Here is a 20,015-nt window from a genome sequence, read left to right as displayed (position 1 = left end):
CCATTTATTCTTGCAGGTTTTCCACTTTTTCTATTAGAACCTTTACCGTATTAATCATAGTTACTTTAAATACCGTCTGATAATCCAACATGTCATATCTGAGTCTGGTTCCAATGTTTGTTTTGTCTTTTTAGATTTTTTTTTTGCCTTTTTGCATACATTGTCATTTTGTGTTGACAAACATCCTGTATTGAGTATTGTAAACTAAAGTAAATAGGATTTTAGTGTGATTATTTTAACATAGTTCGGCATTGGGCTGTGTTTAATGTTTATTATAGCTATAGTTATTAGAGGCTTCAAATGCATCTAGTATCCTTGATTTTGCCTCCCTTCTTGGCTTGAGGGATTCACAAGGCACTGCTCCTTGGAGAGAGTCTGTGTTTTGCAGCTCTTACAGATGTCACTTACTGTGCCATTATTGTAGGGACTTGTTGGTGCAGTCAAAGGGTACGGCTGAGGGGAAGTGTTTTATAATCTTCTGAGTACGTCTCAGTCTTTTAGTTTCTGATGCATCTCAGGGCTGTGGCCTTCACAAGTGTCCTGTTTCTCTTTCAGTAGTGTAGTTTATTTTTCCCTTTCCTGCTGCTCCTTTTGCTGGCCAAAGCTTTCTCAATCTATTTCCTCGAAGCCTGTCTCCTGTCGATTTTTTTTTTGTCTCTCTAGGTAAAACCAGAAAGCTGGAGGGGGCTGGAGGAATTGGGAAATTTGAGGTTTTTAATTTCTTATGATCTTTCTCAAGTTTTTACCGTGAGAACTTGGTTGGGTTCTGAACGGACAGCCTAAGAAAGAATGGAGCTACTCCAAACACTGCAGCGCCCAAGAGACTTTCCCTCTCCTGCCAGGGCACGCAGTCTCCAGAAATCTGTAAAAGCTCCGTTTATGGTTTCAGAGCTTCTGCTCCTCGTGAGTGATCTGGGTTCCCAAGTCTCCGAATACACTTGTCTCTCCAGATTTCAGGGTGATATTTTACCCTACAGCCTTACTTCTCTGATGGCCCAGAAAATTTTGTTGATTTTCAAGTTTTCCAGCTTTTTCTTGTTGTAAGATGGAAACGATAACTTCCAAGCTCTTTTCACACTGGTTGTGAGGTACTAAGAGCGGTCAAAATCATAGAGAAAAAAGTAGAATCGTGGTTGCCAGGGGCTAAATGAACTGTTATGCTGCCTTCAGTTGGAATGATGGCTTCACTCTATGAAGTTTTCAGCAGCTCAGGCGCCATGCAGCATTGGTGGGTGGGGGCTTCGTCTTCAAACCTGCAAGCTTGCATTCTCATTCCAGTCAACAGTTCAAAGTCATGGCTGCTCGATGATGAGATGCTGAGTGTGGTTCTCAGGGAAGGAGCTGGGCGGGGCCGCTCTCGATGTTCCAGATGTGCACTGCCTCTGTCTCGGCTTGCTTGAACAGTTGTTTCTTGGTCTTCGTTCGTTTAAATTTTTTAAAAGTCTCTTTAGCATTTGGCCAGAGCGTTATGCAGGTTGCTCGATCCATCGGTGCTTATACTTATGCTTCGACCAAGCATATCCCCAAAATTTTCCACGGAATATGTCTCCATCAAGATGTTTCAGGAGGCTTGTCTTGGGTGCCACGCAATGAGCAGAGCCCCACACCACCCTCCAGAATCTTAAAAGTTTGTAACATGGTTCGGTTCAGTCACATATCAATGGCACACATCTTTTAAGTGCCTCACTCTTAGATGAGAATGAATAGGCAAAATCCCCAAATATTTTTAGAAAGATCTTGCACATAAAAGCAGAAAAAAAAAAAAAAAAAAAAACCTCAGAAGAAACAGAGATGGGACAGGAAGCAGAAGCATGCAAACAATTTTTAAAAGAAAGCCTGAGTTAATATAAGAAATAATGTATTCATGAGAATAAAACAATGTTATTAAATGAATATTCATGGAAGAGCTTATGAAAATTAAAAATTAAAATTTAGACCTTACTAATTCAATAGGAGGGGTGACAGATAAAATTGAGGAAATCTTTCTGAAAGTAGAACAAAAAGCAAAGAGATGGAAAACAAACAAACAAAAAAAATGTTAAGGATATTAGAGATCAGTCCAGAAGATTCAACATACGATAAACAGTAGTTTCAGAGAAAGAGAACATATAAAACGAAATTATCCAAAAAATACGAGAAAATGTTGCAGTGCTTTTAAACAAATGGGCCCACTCAGTACCCTTCCAAGAAATAAATAATGTACACCAAGATACATTATTATAAAATTATAGAACATCTAGAAGAAAGGAAAGATACTAAAAAGTGTCCGAAGAGAAGAGAAGCCTCACTTAGAACTGGAGGATGAAGGGCTTCAAAAAGAAAATTCCTATAAAAAAGACGTTATGACAGATTACCTGATCTGTTTGAACAGAATGAGAGATGAGTTACAGTTTCAACAGTGAGTTTAGAGATGAATAAGCAACTAAAAAACTAAAGCAAAAGGGGAAAAATCAAGTCAAAGGAAATGAAAAGTTGCATAAGAATGGAAGTATAATACACTTTTTGGCTTAGCCGTGAGTAAATATGGATGATAATTTCAATGTTTAGTACTGATTTAACTAAAATTGTGATAGAATAACTTTATCAGGAGGATAGAGTAGAAATATGTGTTGGAGAAGGAGTGTTGTGTAAAAAAGGTAAAGCCTCAACTTTCATAGATGGAGGTTAATAGATAATATCTAAAGTGGAAAAATCCAGAAATAGTAATATAAACATGGTGTTTGAAATTTGGAGTTATAGCCTAGAAGAAACAGTTAAAAAGTTGCAGTGATTGTCTCTAGGAAGTAGCAATTGGACACAGGGAGAATAGTGTTTCATTATGATTTTACTTGATCTGGCTTTTTAAACTATGTACTGAACTACTTCGATAAAAAACAGACCTTAAATTTAAAAATAATATGAGGTAGCATCAATTGACTTGTGGACCTTCTACAAACACAACCAAAAATATTGAGTGCATTAGCTATCTTTAAGCCAATATCTGCCCTTCTTATTCCGAAGCAGAAGATAAGTAGATACATGTATTTTTATATAGAAGTTTAGTATGCCAGATCCAAACTTACAGTTACAAAATACAGAACTTGTTCAATACATGATCCATGTTGACAGGATGGTGGTATACTCTTCTGCCACATGTTTCAGTAAGTATGCTCCCCTCTTTATTTATTACACTTTAGATTTTTTGCCAAGGCCATGTTTGTTTCTATTTAACTTCAGCTCAGTTAAGCTCACGGCTTCCCCAGAATACTAAAAGCAGAGTCTTAGTAGTCAAAGAGTTCAATGTAATCCTACTAAAATACACTGAAATTTGATAGAAGCCAGGTGACTGGTGCAATGTGGTCCATTTAAAGTTTTCCCCTGCTTGGTTATATGAGCTCTTTTGACAAGCAGTATTTTGTTTAGTATAAGTTATTTTAGTATTATAATTTCTTATCAAATGATGGGCTTACTTTCAGTATGTGCTCATCAAGAGCTTGCTACACTCACTAATGTTGAGTTCACTCATCTTTAAGCCAAAATTTCCTCTGAATGAACACAGTTCTCGCTTTACACTGAAAATCCACAAGAAGATGGGATTCATTGTACAAAAATTTACCCACCATACAAGTGAATTTTATCTCTGTGTGATAAGTAAACGGTCACACGGGAGAAAAAATACTGACATTTTTTTTCCCAGTAGAAAAGAAAAGTTTTATTAGAAGGGAAAGTACACTTCCAGACGTGGAAGCGGGCCTGAGCGAGAGAAGCGTGGCTCAAAAGGCCAAGAAATACTGAATTTTTGCCCAGTCATGGAACATCAATTCTAGGGTCCTTTGTTTATCTCTTCAAAAAGAGGAAAAAAGAATGACAACTTGTGTATATACCATTAAAAGAGTATAACCTTTATGAAGAGCAATATGTCAATAAATATAGCAAAAACCCTAAAAAAGGGCACACCTCAAATTAAAACCAAAAGGAAATACCACTACATGTGTATTAGAATGGCTACTGTTCTTTTTTTTTTTTGTAACTGTCACTATTAAGTACTGGAGTAACTGCTAGTGGGAATGAAAAACAGTCCAAGCGCTATGAAATATGGTTTGGCAGTTTCTTCCGAAGTTAAACACACACTCACGATCGACCCAGAGCTAGCTATTTGCTCCCACTCCTGGGTATTTACTCAAGAACAACAAAAACATACATCCACTCACAAACCCGCAATCGACGGTCTATAGTGGTTTTATTCATGGTTGCCAAAAACTAGAAACAACCCACATGTTCTTCAACTGGTAAGTGGATAAACAAATTGTGGTGCACCTATATAATGGGAAAACTCAGCAATAAAATGAAATGAATTTTAATATGAAACCACATGAATGAATGCTAAATGAAAGAAGCCAGGCTCCAAAGGCTACGAACTGTACAATATAATGCCTGAGACGTTCTGAAAAAGGCACATTTACAGAAGCAGAAAACAGATTGGCAGTGACCAAAGGATGAGTGTGGGAAGAGACGCTGACTACAAAGGGGGAGAAGGGGATTAAGGTAGGGCAGGGGCAATGGACAGTTCCATATCTTGATTATGATGATGGTTACATGACTGTACACACTTGTCAGAATTCATAGGGCCGTACACTAAAAGGGGTGTAAAAAAAATTTACTGTATATAAGTTATAACTCTGCAAACCTGATCTTAAAAACAGGAATGAATTTGAACTTTTTCACAATCAAAAGCTTTTTTAAAGAATATATACCCTCTCACAATTCTAATTCTAAGAAACCATTGGACGAGTGTGTAAAAATACATGAACACAAATACTCTAACTGAGGCATTGTTTGTCATTGGTAACAAACAAATTTAAAAAAAAAAAAGTCCGAAGGCAGAGGATTGGCTAAATACTTTAGGTTACTTCTATACAATGCTATACAGTTTAAATTGATGACAAAGATAGTTTTTGACATTGAAGAATGTTCACAAAATAGTGTTTAAAAAAAGGTTATAGGCCAATTATGCATATTGTATGGTCTTATTTTTATAAAAAAATACAATAGTTAGGCACATAAAATATATGCATTTAGACATAGCTTTATGGCAAAAGTTTGTAAGATATCAGAATGTTGACAGTGGTGATCTCTACTTGGGAGAATTTGGAGTGATGGTTTTTTTTGAATCTTCTGTTTCCCCTAAACTAATCAGGTGTTACTCGTAGAATTAAAAAATAATAAGAGGAAAAGCGACAAGCCATTGCCAAGATCTGATGTTCTCTACCGTTCTGGTGAAGTTACTCCAAGTAACTATTTCCTTTTTATTGTTTTAGAAAGGAGCAAAAAGCTCAATTCTTCCCAACGTGCATGGATTTATAACCAACCTGCAATAGAGCTACGTAACAAAAATGTGCGTGATAGACGAGATAATAAGCATGTTGGATGCAGAGTGACGGGGAGAATGCGAGGTCCATGAGCTCCTTCATAACTGCATTTCGCTTTTGCAGATATTACCTTAGAAGTGACTTGGAGCTTAAAAAACCGGGTTTGTTGGTTTTCCTTTTGGTTTTCCTCCTCAAAACAATGCCACCTCACATACTGCAGAGAATTAACTGAGGCATCGGCAGCCAGAGCCAGAAATGCCCTGTTTTCTTAAAAGGTTTTCATTTTTATTTAAGTAATTTAATGCGTTTTGAGTAAGGGGTTGGTCAGAGCCTGATCCTTTGTCCTATCGATATTTCTCTGTGACCTCAGCCAAGTCACTTTACCTTTGAAGACTCACAAACTTTTGAAAAATATGTAGCTATTTTGAGAGGAAAGATGTCGACGAAAGCGCAGCGATCTCTCTTACTATAAGGTTTCAAAGAAATCCAAATCATTGGTCACAATCCGATTTGAGAACAGACTTCTTATTTGGGGGATGATTTAAACCACTAATAAGTTACCCGTTATTACAAGATTTGGGCATATTATCCTCTGATTTCTATTCCTATAGCAACCCGGGCATAAAAGTTCCTTCAAAAACAAAGGAAAAATCCTCTTTAACTAGCATCTTCTCACCATCAAAGGGAAGTGAAAGAGGTGTTAATGTCTTCTGCTTGGGCTGGTACATGACTTTCATTTGGGTTAAATGAATGGGAGAAAACGAGAAGAAAGGGGAGAAGACAGGCAGAATGAGGTGGCCGCAGGAGCAGATGGAACGAATAATTACAATTCTGGGGCACCACGATGTCCTTTTTTCCTTCGTCCTTGCAAAGGAAGCCATTTATAAATACATCAAGGAGAATCCTGCTTTGGCCTAACCTATCCTTTGGTGTCACCCTCGGAGACGGTGACGCACGGGTCGGCCCGCTTCGGAGTGGCAATTTTTATGTTCTCACATACAGAACAACCCGGCTGTGCTCCCATCCTGAGGAAAGATGGCCGACATCAGATGAAGACACTCTCACTGCCCCCTGCCCACCCGCCTGGGGTCTCATAACCCTCCGTTCCCACTGTTTGGAACTTCTCACCACTGTTTTCCAGTAATGGGGCGAGACGCCTGCATCTGCTGAGAAATCGTGACATTCTCGAGGGCGGGGGGTTATGTCTTATTCATTTTTTATTTCTAGGGCTCGGCCTGGTGCCTAGCACCTGGAAGTACTCAATATATGTTTGTAAACCAGCAGGAGTATGGTTGCTGACCTCTACAGAGAACAACTCCAGATGGCTGGCGTCGCTGCAGAGAATGGCGACCACTTACTACCTCTGCTTCTCCAGTTGGTGCAGGGCACTGATTCCCGTGTGGTCCCCCAGACCAGTAGCATCAGCATCCCCTAGCGAACCGCTAAAATGCAAACCTCAGGACGGACCCCAGACCTATGCAATCAGACACTGTGGTGGGGAGAGGCCCAGAAATCTGCATTTCACAAGCTTTCCAGGTGATTCTGATGCACGCTGATGTTTGAGGAGCAGTGATGCAAGAGAAAGTTCAATGGTCCCCGAGTCCTTGCTCAGCTTCAGCTTAGCGGCTATGTGACCAGCCACCGGAGAACCCCTAAATCCCTCAAACCCCAGTCTTTACAGGGTAAACAAGGCAGTTGGAATGGTGCCTGAGAACGCTTCTGGTCTAAAATTCTGCGAAATACCAAAGGTAGAAAGAAAGTAAATAAATGTCCCAATGACTAGATTCATTCATTCAATCAGCAAATATTTATGTAGCAGGCGGTGTTCTGGGCACAGAATCTGTGCATGACACAAAATTACTCCTTTTTAATTAAATTTGTAACATTTCTGACCGCAGACCCTTACTTGTCCTCTATCTATAAGATGCTCACACTGCATCTGTCTGCAAATGTGAACTGGAAAACTGAAAAAAAAATAAAAAAACAATCCGAAGAGGTCTGGCCGCTCCCTCGCCCCTAAAGGACTTTGACTTTAACTCTTGGAAGCTTTTGTGTTCGCTTAACAGTTTCGGTACCAACTGTTAGAAGACGATCCGGTGATGATTACTATCAAGTTAGAATACCTCTGGGCCTATAGTAATTTGCGGCACAAAGTTGCTTGCACTCTGAGGCCATCGAAGTCCACCTAGCTCTGTCTCCTCGTTGGTTCTTTCCTCTCAGCAGTGAGTTGCCGTCTCTGCAGTCTGAGCGAGCGCCTGGGTTCACCGTTCTCTCCTTTTGATAGGCCTCCCTCCTCCCCTGAACTCTCAAGTGCCCCCAACACACACAAACTCAGAGCGCTCAGTGGATTCCTGTAAGGTGGTTTAGACTAATTTGGATATTTAGTGAGCTTAAATATCCTTTTTAAAAAGGATCTTTTAAGAAAAAACAAACCCAAATGTCACCGCGCTTGGACACTTGATTCTGACCTGTCCACATGTCCCTGCCTTTGAAAGGCCAGGAGATGGCGCCAGGAGACAGCAGAATGCCTTGGTTTCTGGGGTGGGTGGGGGGGTCTCAGCCAATGGGAAGGGAGAGAGGGGAGGTGTAAGGAATTGACTGGAGAGAAGTAAAATTAAAACAAAGATGCCAGATTTTGAGTAGCAACTAAGGAGGGGGTAAGAGGGAGTCTTTTGTTCATTTTTTTTTTTTTTAACACATAAGGGTCCTCTTGACGCCTACTTCCAATATGCCTGGTGACAATAGAAATGTCCACAGTAAAGCCAAAGATCAAAATAAAGGCAAGTCCCCAGAGGACGGTGCTTGCCCCTTGTCCCTCTCCTAGAAGCCGGGGCCTTTGTCCATCCAGGAAGCGTGAGGGCCTGGAGGGGCTGCTCACCCAGAAGTGGGAAGGTGCCAAGTGGGGCTAAGACATCTTTGCGAAACAATGTTCTATTGTACAGACAAAAAACTCAAAGCCCGCCAGCAGCGAAACACTTCCCAGAAGGAATCATGCAAAACATTTTCAATTAAAATTTTAAAACTTAAAAATGTCACAGACAACCGAGAGGTGGCGCCCGGCAAGACACCCCACCTGCCTTGGGAGGCCGTGAGTTTCGTCCCCAGACGTTCCCCAGGAACTCTGAGGTCATTCTGTCTAGGCTCCTTCTTTCTACCATGAAAGAGATGTCTCTGACTTTTTTTTTTTTTTTTTTGGTTCTTCTGTGATAATCATCCTCATTCTCATAAAGTCTAATATACACTTTACCATTGATTCTTCTTAGAAGGAATAGCTGGGGGCTTTGGGAGAACCTCAAAATAGAAAACTTGCCTAAAGGTGAAAAATAATTCGGAGGGTGATGAGAGGTTTAAAAAAAGGAAATGACTTCTGCAAAAAGGCTTTGCTTTGCTCATCAATCAGAGGGGACGGAAAGGCATGGCGGGCTCCCGCCTCTGCAGGCGCTGATGACCCAGCACACGCATTATTCCGTTCATTTGGCCGTTATTCCGCTCCCTTATTTAGCTTCTGCTCCCTTTGTTTTGACTATTTATTGCCACTTGGCGGGAGCAAGGAGGGCAGAGGAAGCTCGAACGGGAGCATCCTCCTGGCTGGCGACTGGCGAGGGGTACGGAGGAGAGATTTCAGCGTCTAGTTAGGAATCATCTGTGGGCTTCACAGTCTCTAGCGAGGGATTTCGGATGTGCATTCCAACTGGGATTTCCAGTCCCGTGGGGGAGCGAGCAGCAGCCCACATTCCTGACACATGCGGCCTCCAGGCGCCACCCGCAGGCTCCCTGGTGGCAGGTTTCACTCAGCGCCACAGTCCTGCTCAGCCCTCGGTGGGGCAGGAGGGACGACCCTGGGCCCCTCTCCCCGCTGGATCACATGGCCTCTCTCTGCTCCCTCCCCTCCTGCTCCGGAGTCCGCTTTTTTTTGATGGTGGTAGTGATTGTTCCTAAGGTCTCCGCGTCTCTCCCTCTGCCCTGGCTTCCCAGCCAGGGGTTAGTGTCCTCTTCAGTGACAAAAGCCGCCCTAGATCTGGACTCCCCGGGGAGGGAGGTGGCTGGGTCTGGCGGTTGCAGCCGCCGTCTCTCCTTGGTGCTGCTGCAGCCCCTCCCCCACTGGGCACACAAATGGGCTTTATCCAGCAAACAAAACCGCCCCCCCACCCAGGCCACACAGGCACGTGGACCCAGGCCTCACCGTGGGAAGGGGGTGGTGACGGACGCTCCAGACAAGTTCTCTTCGCCTCGCTTCTCTCCTCTTTTCCCCGCAACCCAGGTTTTAATCCTCGCCCCCCTCCCCTTCCACTTGCACCCCGAGTCTCCCAACTCCTCCCCGTCACCCGGCTCCTTACTCTCGACTCTTCCCATTCCAGGGCGGCCCAGATTCTGCAGCAGGTCGGCCCTCGACCACCCAGGGAGTTGCTCCCCAGCGGGGAAGCCAGCCCAGGAATGAGAACCCAGTGTCCCCCCGAGGGGGCTGGGCTGGACCCCGCAGCCCTCCTCCCCCGCCCCTGGGGACACCCGTCTCAACAGTGTCCGCGTGAAAAGCCGAGGAAGGAAGAGCTCAGCCAGCAGGACAGCTGAGCCGAGGCCAGAGCGCCTGCGAAGCCCGCTGCGCCCCGGGCTGCGCGCAGGGCCATCCTGCGTGCCTAATCGGCTATTTAAGGAACTGCTGGCCAGCAACCTAGGCAGCCCCCCCACCCCCACGTACACCCGGCCAGAGCCACCTTAAAAGCAGGAGGCAACTGTGAAGTCGCTGGGCAGCAAGTGGAGTGAAGGCTGCGGAGGGAGATAAAAGGGAGGGCAGAGAGGAGGCGGCCAGAGGTCCGGCCGGGGCACCCCAGACCCCACGGTCCCCCACCACAGACCAGCTCCCCTCGCAGGCCGCAGAGACGCAGAGACAGCAAGAGAGAAAGAGATACATACACTCAACTTCAGAAAATCCCCCTCTCCACCCACCCCTCACCCAGACCTCTAGTCTCCCACCTCCCAGTACCTTGAGCTCCTTCCGAGGATACCATGATGTTCTTCACGCTGCTGTTTGAGGTGATTTGGATCCTGGCTGCAGACGGGGGTAGGTACATCCAGAAGTCTGTGTCCCCCGCTTATGTCCACACGTCCCCGTGCATGCTAATTGGGGGAAGGAGGACTGTAAAAGGAAGCCTAGGGGCCCGAAAGACGGGCTGGGGGTGGGGGTGGGGGCGAAGAGCGGGGTGGAGACCACTTTTCTTCTTTGCCCTGGGCCTTTCCGACCCTGGTGGGTGGGAATGGGGGGCAAACTAGCAGGGGGGCGGGGTGTGTGCACTCGCCTGGAATCTCTCCGCAGGCTACAGGTTCCCTCCGGGGCCTCCCGCCCCCGCCCCCGGCAGCCTTCCTGGCCTTCTTTATTTACGATCAACCCCATTAGGGAGGACAGAGAACTGATGGGGGGAGGGGCCCACCTCCGTTACCTGCCTGACTCAGCCCCTAGTCCCCGACTGTGAACCTCACGGCCCAGGTTTCCTCTTGAGCCTACGGGACAACTCATTTTCCCGTTTTCCCCTGAAAGCTATGGCAATGATGGGCAACCTTGTTGGACCCTCTGCAGTTTACAAAGGACTTCCAGGGACTCTCAGGAGATGAGGAGGGGCGTGGGGAAGCAGGCTGAGGTGCTCCGGGGCTGCCCCCGGGACCCGGACGCCTCATTGTTGTGTTCCCTGTGCCTAGCACAGAATCCAGCATGCAGTAGGTGTGTGATTAATATCTGTTGGATGAACAGGGTAAGGGGATGTCTAGAGAGCAGAAGGGGAATGCAGGGAGGATGACGGGCGTGGGGGACCCAAATGGAGAGTTACAAATTGCATCTGAGAGGGAAAAAAAATAGGGAAAGGCTCTTAGGGAAGAGATGCAGAATCAGTGAGCTGTGGATTCGGCGGGAGGGGCAGGGCAAGGCTGTCCCCGCATAGAACCAGGGGATTCAAGGTTGTCGGGGTGTCCCACAGAGCCGGGGAGTGAGAGGCTGCCTCCAGCCCTCCCTCGGGCTGCTTTTCAGAGTCCTCTGAACCAAGGGATGGGCCAGGAGAAGAGCCCAAGGTTGAGATCAAAGATGTCTTAGAAGTCTGACGAACTTAAGGAAATAAGAGAGAGGACTTTTCTCCAAAGTTTCTAGCAATTGGAATAATGCAGAGAAAACCGGCAAGAAGGCCGCCTTTTCCCCTGGGTTTGGCGGCCTTTTCCCTGGGGTTTGGCCGTGGGTGAGGGCTGGGCCGGCAGACCCCCTGCCTTTCGGCCCCAGACAGCACTGCACGAGCGCCCGGCACGTGACCCAGCTGGCAGCTCCCTTTTCTGCACACAATGCTTCGTTTTCATCCTGTCCCTCCCAGCCCGGCTGCCTGTGCCCACCCACCACCCTCAACGCAGAGTGGACCCTGCCCCGACTCCCGCCTTCCCTCGCCATCTGGAAATCTAGGGAGCAGAGACTCTGGTGATGGGGACATGTCCCTTTAGAGTCACTGGGACCGGAAGGAGGAACTTAAATGTTCATTTCCAGCTCGGTGCCTTGATTCGCAAAATGCTTCAAAGCGAAGGCATAATCACCCTGCTCCAGCTCCGCGCCCCCCCCCCCACTCTGCATGGCTTCCCCCTCCCCGAGTTCTACCACTTTCCTCCACACGCTCGCCTCACCCCAGTGTCCTGAGTGTTAGGTTGGCTTGGCACAGGCTGGAGAGAAGAGAGGGCTGGACGCACGCACATTTGGATCCAGGTTAATTTTAGTCCCCAGGCTTTATCTCTTTTCATTTCTCCTCCTCCTTTTACTCAGCAAGCGCAGGCCCAGCCTGGCCGGCGATTTTAAATAGGCCCCCCGACCTTTCCACCGAGGTGTCCAGTTTCAGGGCTTCCTCTGAGAAGCGCTGGGGCGGAGGGAGGTGGGGCGGTGCACTGAGCCGGGGGAGGCCTCTGACCCAGGCTGCCCGGCTGCAACTCCAATTGCTCTGCCTTGCAGGTCAACACCACTGGACGTACGAGGGTGAGCGCTGAACCCAAGGCCCGTCCACACCCCTTCCACACCGGGGCCTCCTCACCCGACTGGAAGATTTTTCTGTGTGCTTTTCTCTGGCTTCTCGCCCAGCCCCTCCCGCCCCATCTCCCCCAGCCCTAGGTTTTGCATATGTGACTCCTAGACCCTGTTCTAATGGTCAGATCCTGCACCTCCTGATTCAGCAGAAAAGCCAGTGGCGTCCTCAGTCAGTCTGTGGGATGAGGGAGCTGGAGTGGAAAGGGAACTGGGTGGGAAAGGACCCGCGAGCTTAGCTGCCGGTCCACCTTCTGGCTCCCCGGCCTGCTCAGTCCTGCCCCCCCCCCACCTGCATCCGGAAGTGGGACACAGCCGGAGGTCAGCCGGCAGGATAGTTGGTGACCCTGGGGGAGGTGGAATTCGTCTCCTCTGAACTGCTGATTAATAACCGAATTCCGGAGTCAGCGAAAGGTCCAGGGTGAGGGCAAAAACGAGGGAAGCCAGACCTGAATCCCAAGGCCGCTTCCCGCGGGCCCGCAGAGACCCGCCCGCTAGGACTGTTAGATTTTTCCTGCTCCTCTAATCCTCCCGCATGGGTGGGCCGGCGACCTCTCTGTCCCCTCTTCCTCTCGCTCGGCTTTCTCCTCACACTACAGGTAAGTAAAAGCCACCGCCCCGCATTTATCGGAGTAGGTGGCGGGGACTGCAGCGCCAGGTCCAGAAGGGACTCCTACCTCCCCCGGCCCCGCACGCCTGGGGTCTTCGCCCGGGTGGAGGGAAGTGTTTAACCTCCACAGAGATGGCTGGGGCCGGAGGGCAGGACAGACGGCCGCGTACCCGCCCCTCCAGGCCCCCATGGTCAGCACCACTGGCCGGCCTCCTACCCGGAGTGTGGAAGCCACGCCCAGTCCCCCGTCAACATCCAGACAGACAGCGTGACTTTCGATCCGGAGCTGCCCGCCGTGCAGCCCCGCGGCTACGACCAGCCTGGCACCGAGCCTTGGCACCTGCACAATAACGGCCACACAGGTAAAGAGCTCAGGCTCCAAGGAAGTGAAAGTTCCAGTCCCGAGCTTATGAGTCAGGGGTAAAAAGAACCCTCCTAACTTCTCGATTCCGAGAAGCCTTCCTCTACGACTTTGGAGATGTGAGAGGGGGACGAAGGTGGGAACCGAATGCCCATGAGCAGGCTCTGTGGGCGGGCGCATCACGCATCCGCTCTGTGCTCACGAGGATGCTGTGCTCGGAGAGCAGCGGCCCGTGGGGAGCCCTGGGCGCCACCGGGGAGGAAGAGGGCAAGGGCTGGCCGCGGCTCCCGCTTAGTGGGGGCACCCGGGGGTGGGGGTGCGTCCACACTCCTCCACCGGCCCTGGCTTCCTCTTCTCACAGTGCAACTCTCTCTGCCCCCTTCCCTGTACCTGGAGGGACTCCCCCGGAAGTACGTAGCTGCCCAGCTCCACCTGCACTGGGGCCAGAAAGGATCCCCGGGCGGGTCAGAGCACCAGATCAACAGCGAAGCCACAGCGGCGGAGGTACCGGGGTGAAGCTCGGACCAGGGCAGTGACGGGCACGGTCGGTGCCGGGGAAAGAAAGGATCTGGACACTGGGAAAAGTCGTACTTAGGGGATTAATGCCAACCGTGGGCCAGCTGTAGGGCATGCTGGAGGTGGCGGTGGTGGCGGCCAGGGTAGAGCCCTTGGGAGGAGGGCGTGGAGAAACTAAGTGATTGATGCCCTGTCTCCTCAGCTGCACATCGTACATTACGATTTGGAGTCCTATGGCACCTTGAGTGAGGCGGCTCAGAGGCCACAGGGCCTGGCTGTCCTGGGCATCCTCATCGAGGTCAGTGGCCCCCACTCCCTCCCAGGTCCCTCTCCAGCCCCTCAGTCTCCCTCTGTCCCATTCCACCCATGTCTGTCGCTGGTCTCCCTCCCGAGGCAAGTCAGCAACCACTCCGCCCATTTCTTCTGGACATGGGTGTGTTACCGCAAGCATGGACTCATGCCAGATTCTCCCTTCCCCTTTCAGGTGGGCGAGACTAAGAATCCAGCTTATGAACACATTCTGAGTCACTTGCATAAAATTAGGTATAAAGGTGAGCCCTAAAAATCTATTTTAGAACAAAGTGAGATTCAACTGTGTGGAAGCTCCTCTCTCTGCCTCCCCAAAAAGGCCTAAGGGGTCTGGGATGAGGGTGTTTGGGGTCCGGGAGTTTCGCTTCTGGGAAGCCGGGCCTGGCGAGCTGGGAGGCAGGGAGGAAGATGGAAGGCGTCTGTCCCCCCAGGTCAGAATACCTCGGTGCCTCCCTTCGCCGTGGGAGGGCTGCTCCCCCCGCTGCGGGCGCAGTTCTTCCGCTACAATGGCTCCCTCACCACGCCCCCCTGCTACCAGAGTGTGCTCTGGACAGTCTTCAGTCGCAGGGCCCAGATTTCAACGGGACAGGTGAGCGGCGGAGAGGCGAGGCAGCAGACACATGGTTGTACCCCCAGACCGTTCACACTCGTGGGTGACACTTCTCCACTGACGTCCCTCTTCCACTCCACAGCTGGAAAGGCTTCAGGAGACCCTGTTCTCCTCGGAGACCGACCCCTCGGAGCTCCTGGTGCAGAACTACCGGGCTCCGCAGCCGCTCAATCAGCGACCAGTCTTTGCCTCTTTCATCCAAGGTGACCGCACGGGGATCGGAAAAGGGCGTGGGAAGCTGAAGGACCCCATGACAGGAGCTAGGGAGTCCCTGGGAAGGAAAAGAAGGCTAGGAGGGGAAAGGTTTCCAAGACTTGCTTGAACTGGGAGGTAGTCCCCACCCCCAAGTGGCCAGGTGACTGTCCCAGGCACAGAGGCAATGTGCTGCCCCTAGTGGAGGGTGGGGATCCGAAGTCCCACTGACCCAAGTTTTCTTCCCTTACAGCGGAATCCTTGTACACCACAGGTGAGCCAGTCCTGCTCAGGAACGGGCGGGGCCCGGGGCTCCTCAGCGAGCGAGGAGAAGGCTCCATGTCTGTGTCAGTCCTAGTCCTAGGCCGGCACCTTCCGTCTTTTTACCTCTCCCAGGTGAGATGCTGAGCCTAGGAGTGGGAATCTTGGTCGGCTGTCTCTGTCTTCTGCTTGCTGTTTATTTCATCGCTAGGAAGATTCGGTGAGGTCCCACTTCCCATTCCTCTGGTCTGTTTTCTACTGAAAAAGCATTCTCCTATTCCACCTCCCGCGGCTCACCTCGGACACGAGTCATGTCCAGGAAACCCCTCCTCCCCCAGGAAGAAGATGCTGGGAAACCAGAAGAGTGTGGTCTTCACCTCGACACAAGCCACCGAGGCATAGACCCCCTCTCAGACATCATGGACGCCTTCCCCGCATGCCTATCAGGGAGCTTCTAGAGTGGGGTGCAGGAACTGGCCAGAAAACACTGTAGGAGTAGCAGGCAGACACCCCCTCCTTCATCCACACGGCCCCTACAGAGAGGCATGGACAGACAGGCTCTTGTTCAAGTAACAGCCAAGCCTTCATGCAGGACATCAGAAGATGCCCAGGCTGACAGCGCAGGGGGCAAACTGTGCTTAGTTGCAGGGGAAGTTGGCACTGTGCCCCACACCTCCTCTCCTCTACGCCCCTTTCCCTAGATGTGGACAAGATATTCCCTTAGGAAAAAGCGTTGCCGTTTGGGGGAGGGGGTATATTTTTGCTCAATGTATTTAGAGATTAAAGTTTCTGACCCCACCGCTGGCCTTACCTTTGGGGCTCTTAAGAGTGGGAAAGTTCCTTAATCCCTCAGGTGGCAGAGGTGGACAAGCGATAGAAAAAATGAAGCATGGGTCTAAAACTCCTTTTATCGCAATCCTAGAAGGGGAGATCCAGTTCTGGAAAATGCTTAACCTAAAGTTTCTGACATGTCAAACCAGCAGCCCAGACTTACTGCCCTTGCATGGAAGCCAGGCTTGGAGGGGATCGGGTTAGGAAGAAGGGGGTACCGGAGGCCTGAGAGGGCAGAAATTTCAACTTAACATGTTATCCCTGTCCTTAAAAGCCAAGTTCCCCCACAATTATAAAGTCCTTTTTATTAGTCAAAATCACAATCACCTTGATTAAAAGGATGGGACACACCATCCTCAGCAGAAAATGATACAGTATATAGAAAACCTCCCCGCCCGCCCCCCCCCCCAATTAAAAACTAGAAAAAAATCTGCCCTCCTTCCCTGCAATGTCACGGTAGACTGACCCCTCCAGTGGCACTGCAGCTCTAGAGTGGGCTAGCTCCCCGCAGCACCCTCCACTTCACCTTGGGGAGAGGAGGGGTGCTGGTGGTCAATAAAACATTATTTCCAGTAATACCAGTTCCCAAACATGCATTCCTTCCTTTCCTTTCTCCCCAAGGCCTGGGGCCACGGGGAAAGGTGGATAGATATGAGCCCAGCCATGAGGAGCTATCTGAGGAGGAAAAATATAGTCCAAGGAAATTAGGAGAAGTCCAACATACTTCCTCCCTCCCCCGACTCCAAAAAAAAAAAAAAAAAAAAAAAAAAAGGCAGTTTGGGGTCTTTATCACACCAAAAATGGCTCCCCTCAGACCTGAGTAAAAGAACAAGGTGTCCAGTCTGGGGAGGGGGTACTGGGAATCTCAGAGCTCGTCTACCCTTGAGCCGCCATTAATTTCATCTTCATGGCAACGGCTAAGCTAGGCCCCTTTTCTTGGCAACCTGCACTGTCCAGAACTGGAGATGGAGAAATACAGGCCGAGGAGATCAAGAGAGCACCCCAGGCACAGGGGTCCCCCCCAGGTTCCCTCAATCCTCGGGTGGGATGCGCAGGGCAGAATACACCATCACCTGACTGTCCTCCCGCCGGCGGCCTGCAGAGGGGAAGGGAGGTGAGTCGCGGGCAGGGTGAGAGCCGAGCACTGACACATGAGAAGTCCTGGATGACAAGGGGGTCCCCAGAGGGTGGGGATAAGTGCAGATCCAAACCCGCCATCACTGACTGGCTCAACCCAGGCTGCTCCTGGTAAAGCCTAAAGGTCACCAGTGGACAAAGCAAAACCCTGGAGGTGACGGGATAGACCGACGAGGAGACAGAGTGGTGAACAGTGGACCCGGGCTGGGGCTGGACTCAGTCATGGGCAGTGGGCAGACGGGTGGGATCTGTCAGGTGAGCTGTCCAGGTAGTCAGTCCTTACACGAGAGGCTGCGCTGGATACTCTGGAGGGACCCTCCGGCTGTGACGAAGGCCCAGAGCCCCATGGAGACAGTGACCGCACAGATAGGCAGCAGGCTGGCCTCGTACCACGGGTTCAGGAATGTCTGCGGATGGCGTTTAGAGTAGAAAAGGGGTTAGATTCTCCCTCTGCCTAATCCCCATAGCCTCTTTGTGCCTCTGACCCAAACTTCCCCGCCCCCGGGGTCTCACTCAAACCCCCCAGTCCTTTCAGAGCCCCAACATCTTGTAGTTAAAGGGACTGGTGACTTTCCACTCCCTCAGAGGTTTCTGACACTCCTGCTCGCCTCAAGCCACCTACATACAGTTTGACCAACCCATTCAAACTCCTCCCTAGAGCAGGTGGTCCAAATGATGCTGAGGTGAGAGACCTCTCAAGGCGTACCTTTTATCTCTTCCCAAGATAAGTTTTAAAATAAGTAGTAAGGGTATATTTTCCCTTCATCCCGTTCGCCATTAAATTCTTTGCTAACTCAGGCCCCTGTCCCCAACTCACCAGTCCCGACGTCAAAAGGTGACTCCCAACCACCAGGCCCAAAGTCCAGTACCGTCTCCTCTCACAGGCATCAAAGAACACAACTCCCCAAAAAGTGTGAAGCAGGATGATGGCTGCCGTCAAAAAGGCTGCAGAGAGGGAGATGGGGAGGAGACGCTACATCCCTCACCTTCTCCCCGCCTCCTGAGATGCTGAGCCAGACCAGTCTCCCAGGGAGGGCCAATAAATCAGATCAGGGTCAAGGATGGATGGGGCACCGAGGCAAGATAGAAAGTGGATCTTACCTGAAGTCAAGAAGTAATAGGGTGAGTCTCCATGGATCCCAACCACACCTGGCCCAAGTGCATCAGCCAAAATATTGATAACAGAGAAGACACCACTGATGATACCGAAGGAAAGACCAGACACTGGGGGGAGGGAGGGTCTCATCAGTGTCAGAGATCAGCACAGCCTGGTTACCAGTGATCCTCCCCAGCCCCACGCACAGCTCCCCCACACCTGCTCTCCCTCCAGGCCGCATCTCCTTGGGAGTCAGGCATGAAGGAAAACAGGTAGCCACTAGAGACTTCCCGGGGAGAGGAGGTGCCAACACCCTCCTCCAGTCCTGTCCCTTAGCTCACCATAGGCCATCTGGCGGATGGAGATGGGCGATCTTCCGTCCTCACTCAGCGATGCTAACCCCTCATCTGCCTTCCTGGGGTGATGTGGGGTGGGGAAACATGAGGAAAGGCAGGAATGCTCCTTTCCCTCCAACGTCCCCCCTCGGTGCCCCCTCTTCCAAACCACCCCCTGGGGGCTGCCCCACTTCTCATAGTGCAATCCTCGGCCCTTCTCCCCGCCACCCCAGTCCATCCTTCTTCTTACTTAAGCAGCTTGTAGTAGGCAAAGCGGAACACCTCCTGCAGAAGGACCGACACGGCAGCACCAAAAATCAGGAGGCCGTACTGGAGCCGGGAATCTGACGGGTCAGTCACATGGACCAAGATGAACCAGACCACAGAGGCCAAGAGCAGAGAGACCAGCCAGAAAAATGCCCTGCGGGAAGACGAGGCCAATCAGGAAGGCAAGGGTAGAGGCAGCAGGAGAAATCAAGGAGGGGAACCAACCAAGGCTGCAGCATGAAAAGTGGAAGTTAGACTTCCGGCTGGAAGACAGGGGGGCAGAGAGCAGGCAGATCGCTGTCTCCACCAAGGGAGTATGGACGCAGGGGGATGGGATAAAATCTGATTAAAGAGTCTTCAGGGCGCTGAGAGTCAGAGCACAGTAGAGCCAGGTATCCATTCCTGGATCCTCCCTTAGGGCCGCCCGAGGTCACCACAGCCCCCTCCCGAGACTTGGCCTTGAGCCTCCTCTGACGTCGCCGGAAGAAGGATAGGAGGAATCTGTGCGATCCCTGGAAGGCGGAAACCAACTGCGGGAAAGGGCGAGTCACCCGAACCCCTGCCTCGACCCTTCCCAATCTTCGCCTCGGACCTGTGTCCCCCCACTCGGGCGGCCAGCCTCGCCCCAGTATCTCCAGCCCCTTCCGGATCTCTCTTCTACGCCCTCCTGCGTCTCCCCAACCCTTACTCACCCTGCGACCAGGATGATGACACGAAGCGGGTCCCCGGCCACAGTGATCAAGAAAAGCGCAAAAGCCGGGCCGAAAGCGACAAAAGTGCATCCGAAAAACACTGCGGCCCCCATTGCTTGGCAGCTGGGGGCGGAGCGGAGGCCTGGCCCAGAGAGGCGAATGGGAGGAGCACGCCAGCTAGAGAGTCCGCGTGGGGTGGCGACGCGACCCCGTAAGGGGCGCGGTGCAATGTCACCCCCGGACCCCGGGGAAGGGGAAGGGGGGGCACCTAAAATCCCAAATACAGGTCCGCGCGACTTCCTCTACGGAAGCCGAGAAGGGGACAAACCCCGGCCGCAGCCGGGTGGCCACCTCCCATTTAATCCCCACCCCGAAAGCCAATGGAGAATCGGCGGGGGCGGAGCTGCGGGTGGA

At 50.6% G+C, this 20,015-nt stretch overlaps 2 protein-coding genes across 3 annotated transcripts; one reads left to right on the top strand and one right to left on the bottom strand.

Moving 5' to 3' along the window:
- The first annotated feature begins 9,520 nt into the window (after positions 1-9,520).
- Positions 9,521-15,799, top strand: CA14 (carbonic anhydrase 14). 2 transcript variants are annotated; one of them, XM_016122816.2, is made up of 12 exons: positions 9,521-9,609; positions 9,707-10,407; positions 12,316-12,339; positions 13,177-13,356; positions 13,717-13,859; positions 14,074-14,169; positions 14,356-14,422; positions 14,612-14,769; positions 14,873-14,993; positions 15,236-15,256; positions 15,379-15,463; positions 15,582-15,799. In XM_016122816.2, the coding sequence occupies exons 2-12, from the start codon at positions 10,353-10,355 to the stop codon at positions 15,643-15,645; spliced, it is 1,014 nt and encodes a 337-aa protein (XP_015978302.1). In that variant the 5' UTR covers positions 9,521-9,609; positions 9,707-10,352; the 3' UTR covers positions 15,646-15,799. The 2 variants fall into 2 exon arrangements, with proteins under 2 accessions (XP_015978302.1, XP_015978303.1); XM_016122817.2 differs by having other exon boundaries at positions 12,316-12,983.
- A 334-nt stretch (positions 15,800-16,133) lies between these two features.
- Positions 16,134-19,941, bottom strand: APH1A (aph-1 homolog A, gamma-secretase subunit). Its single transcript, XM_016122819.2, has 7 exons — positions 19,602-19,941; positions 18,893-19,063; positions 18,649-18,722; positions 18,313-18,435; positions 18,029-18,156; positions 17,495-17,618; positions 16,134-17,170 (listed from the first exon to the last, which is right to left on the bottom strand). The coding sequence occupies exons 1-7, from the start codon at positions 19,712-19,714 to the stop codon at positions 17,106-17,108; spliced, it is 798 nt and encodes a 265-aa protein (XP_015978305.1). The 5' UTR covers positions 19,715-19,941; the 3' UTR covers positions 16,134-17,105.
- Between the last annotated feature and the right edge of the window lie 74 nt (positions 19,942-20,015).

Source organism: Rousettus aegyptiacus, unplaced genomic scaffold (assembly GCF_014176215.1).
Source record: "Rousettus aegyptiacus isolate mRouAeg1 unplaced genomic scaffold, mRouAeg1.p scaffold_m13_p_17, whole genome shotgun sequence".
NCBI classification, from domain to species: Eukaryota; Metazoa; Chordata; class Mammalia; order Chiroptera; family Pteropodidae; genus Rousettus; species Rousettus aegyptiacus.
The sequence above is the reverse complement of the archived record's forward strand: the minus strand, read 5'-3'. Positions and strand labels throughout refer to the sequence as shown.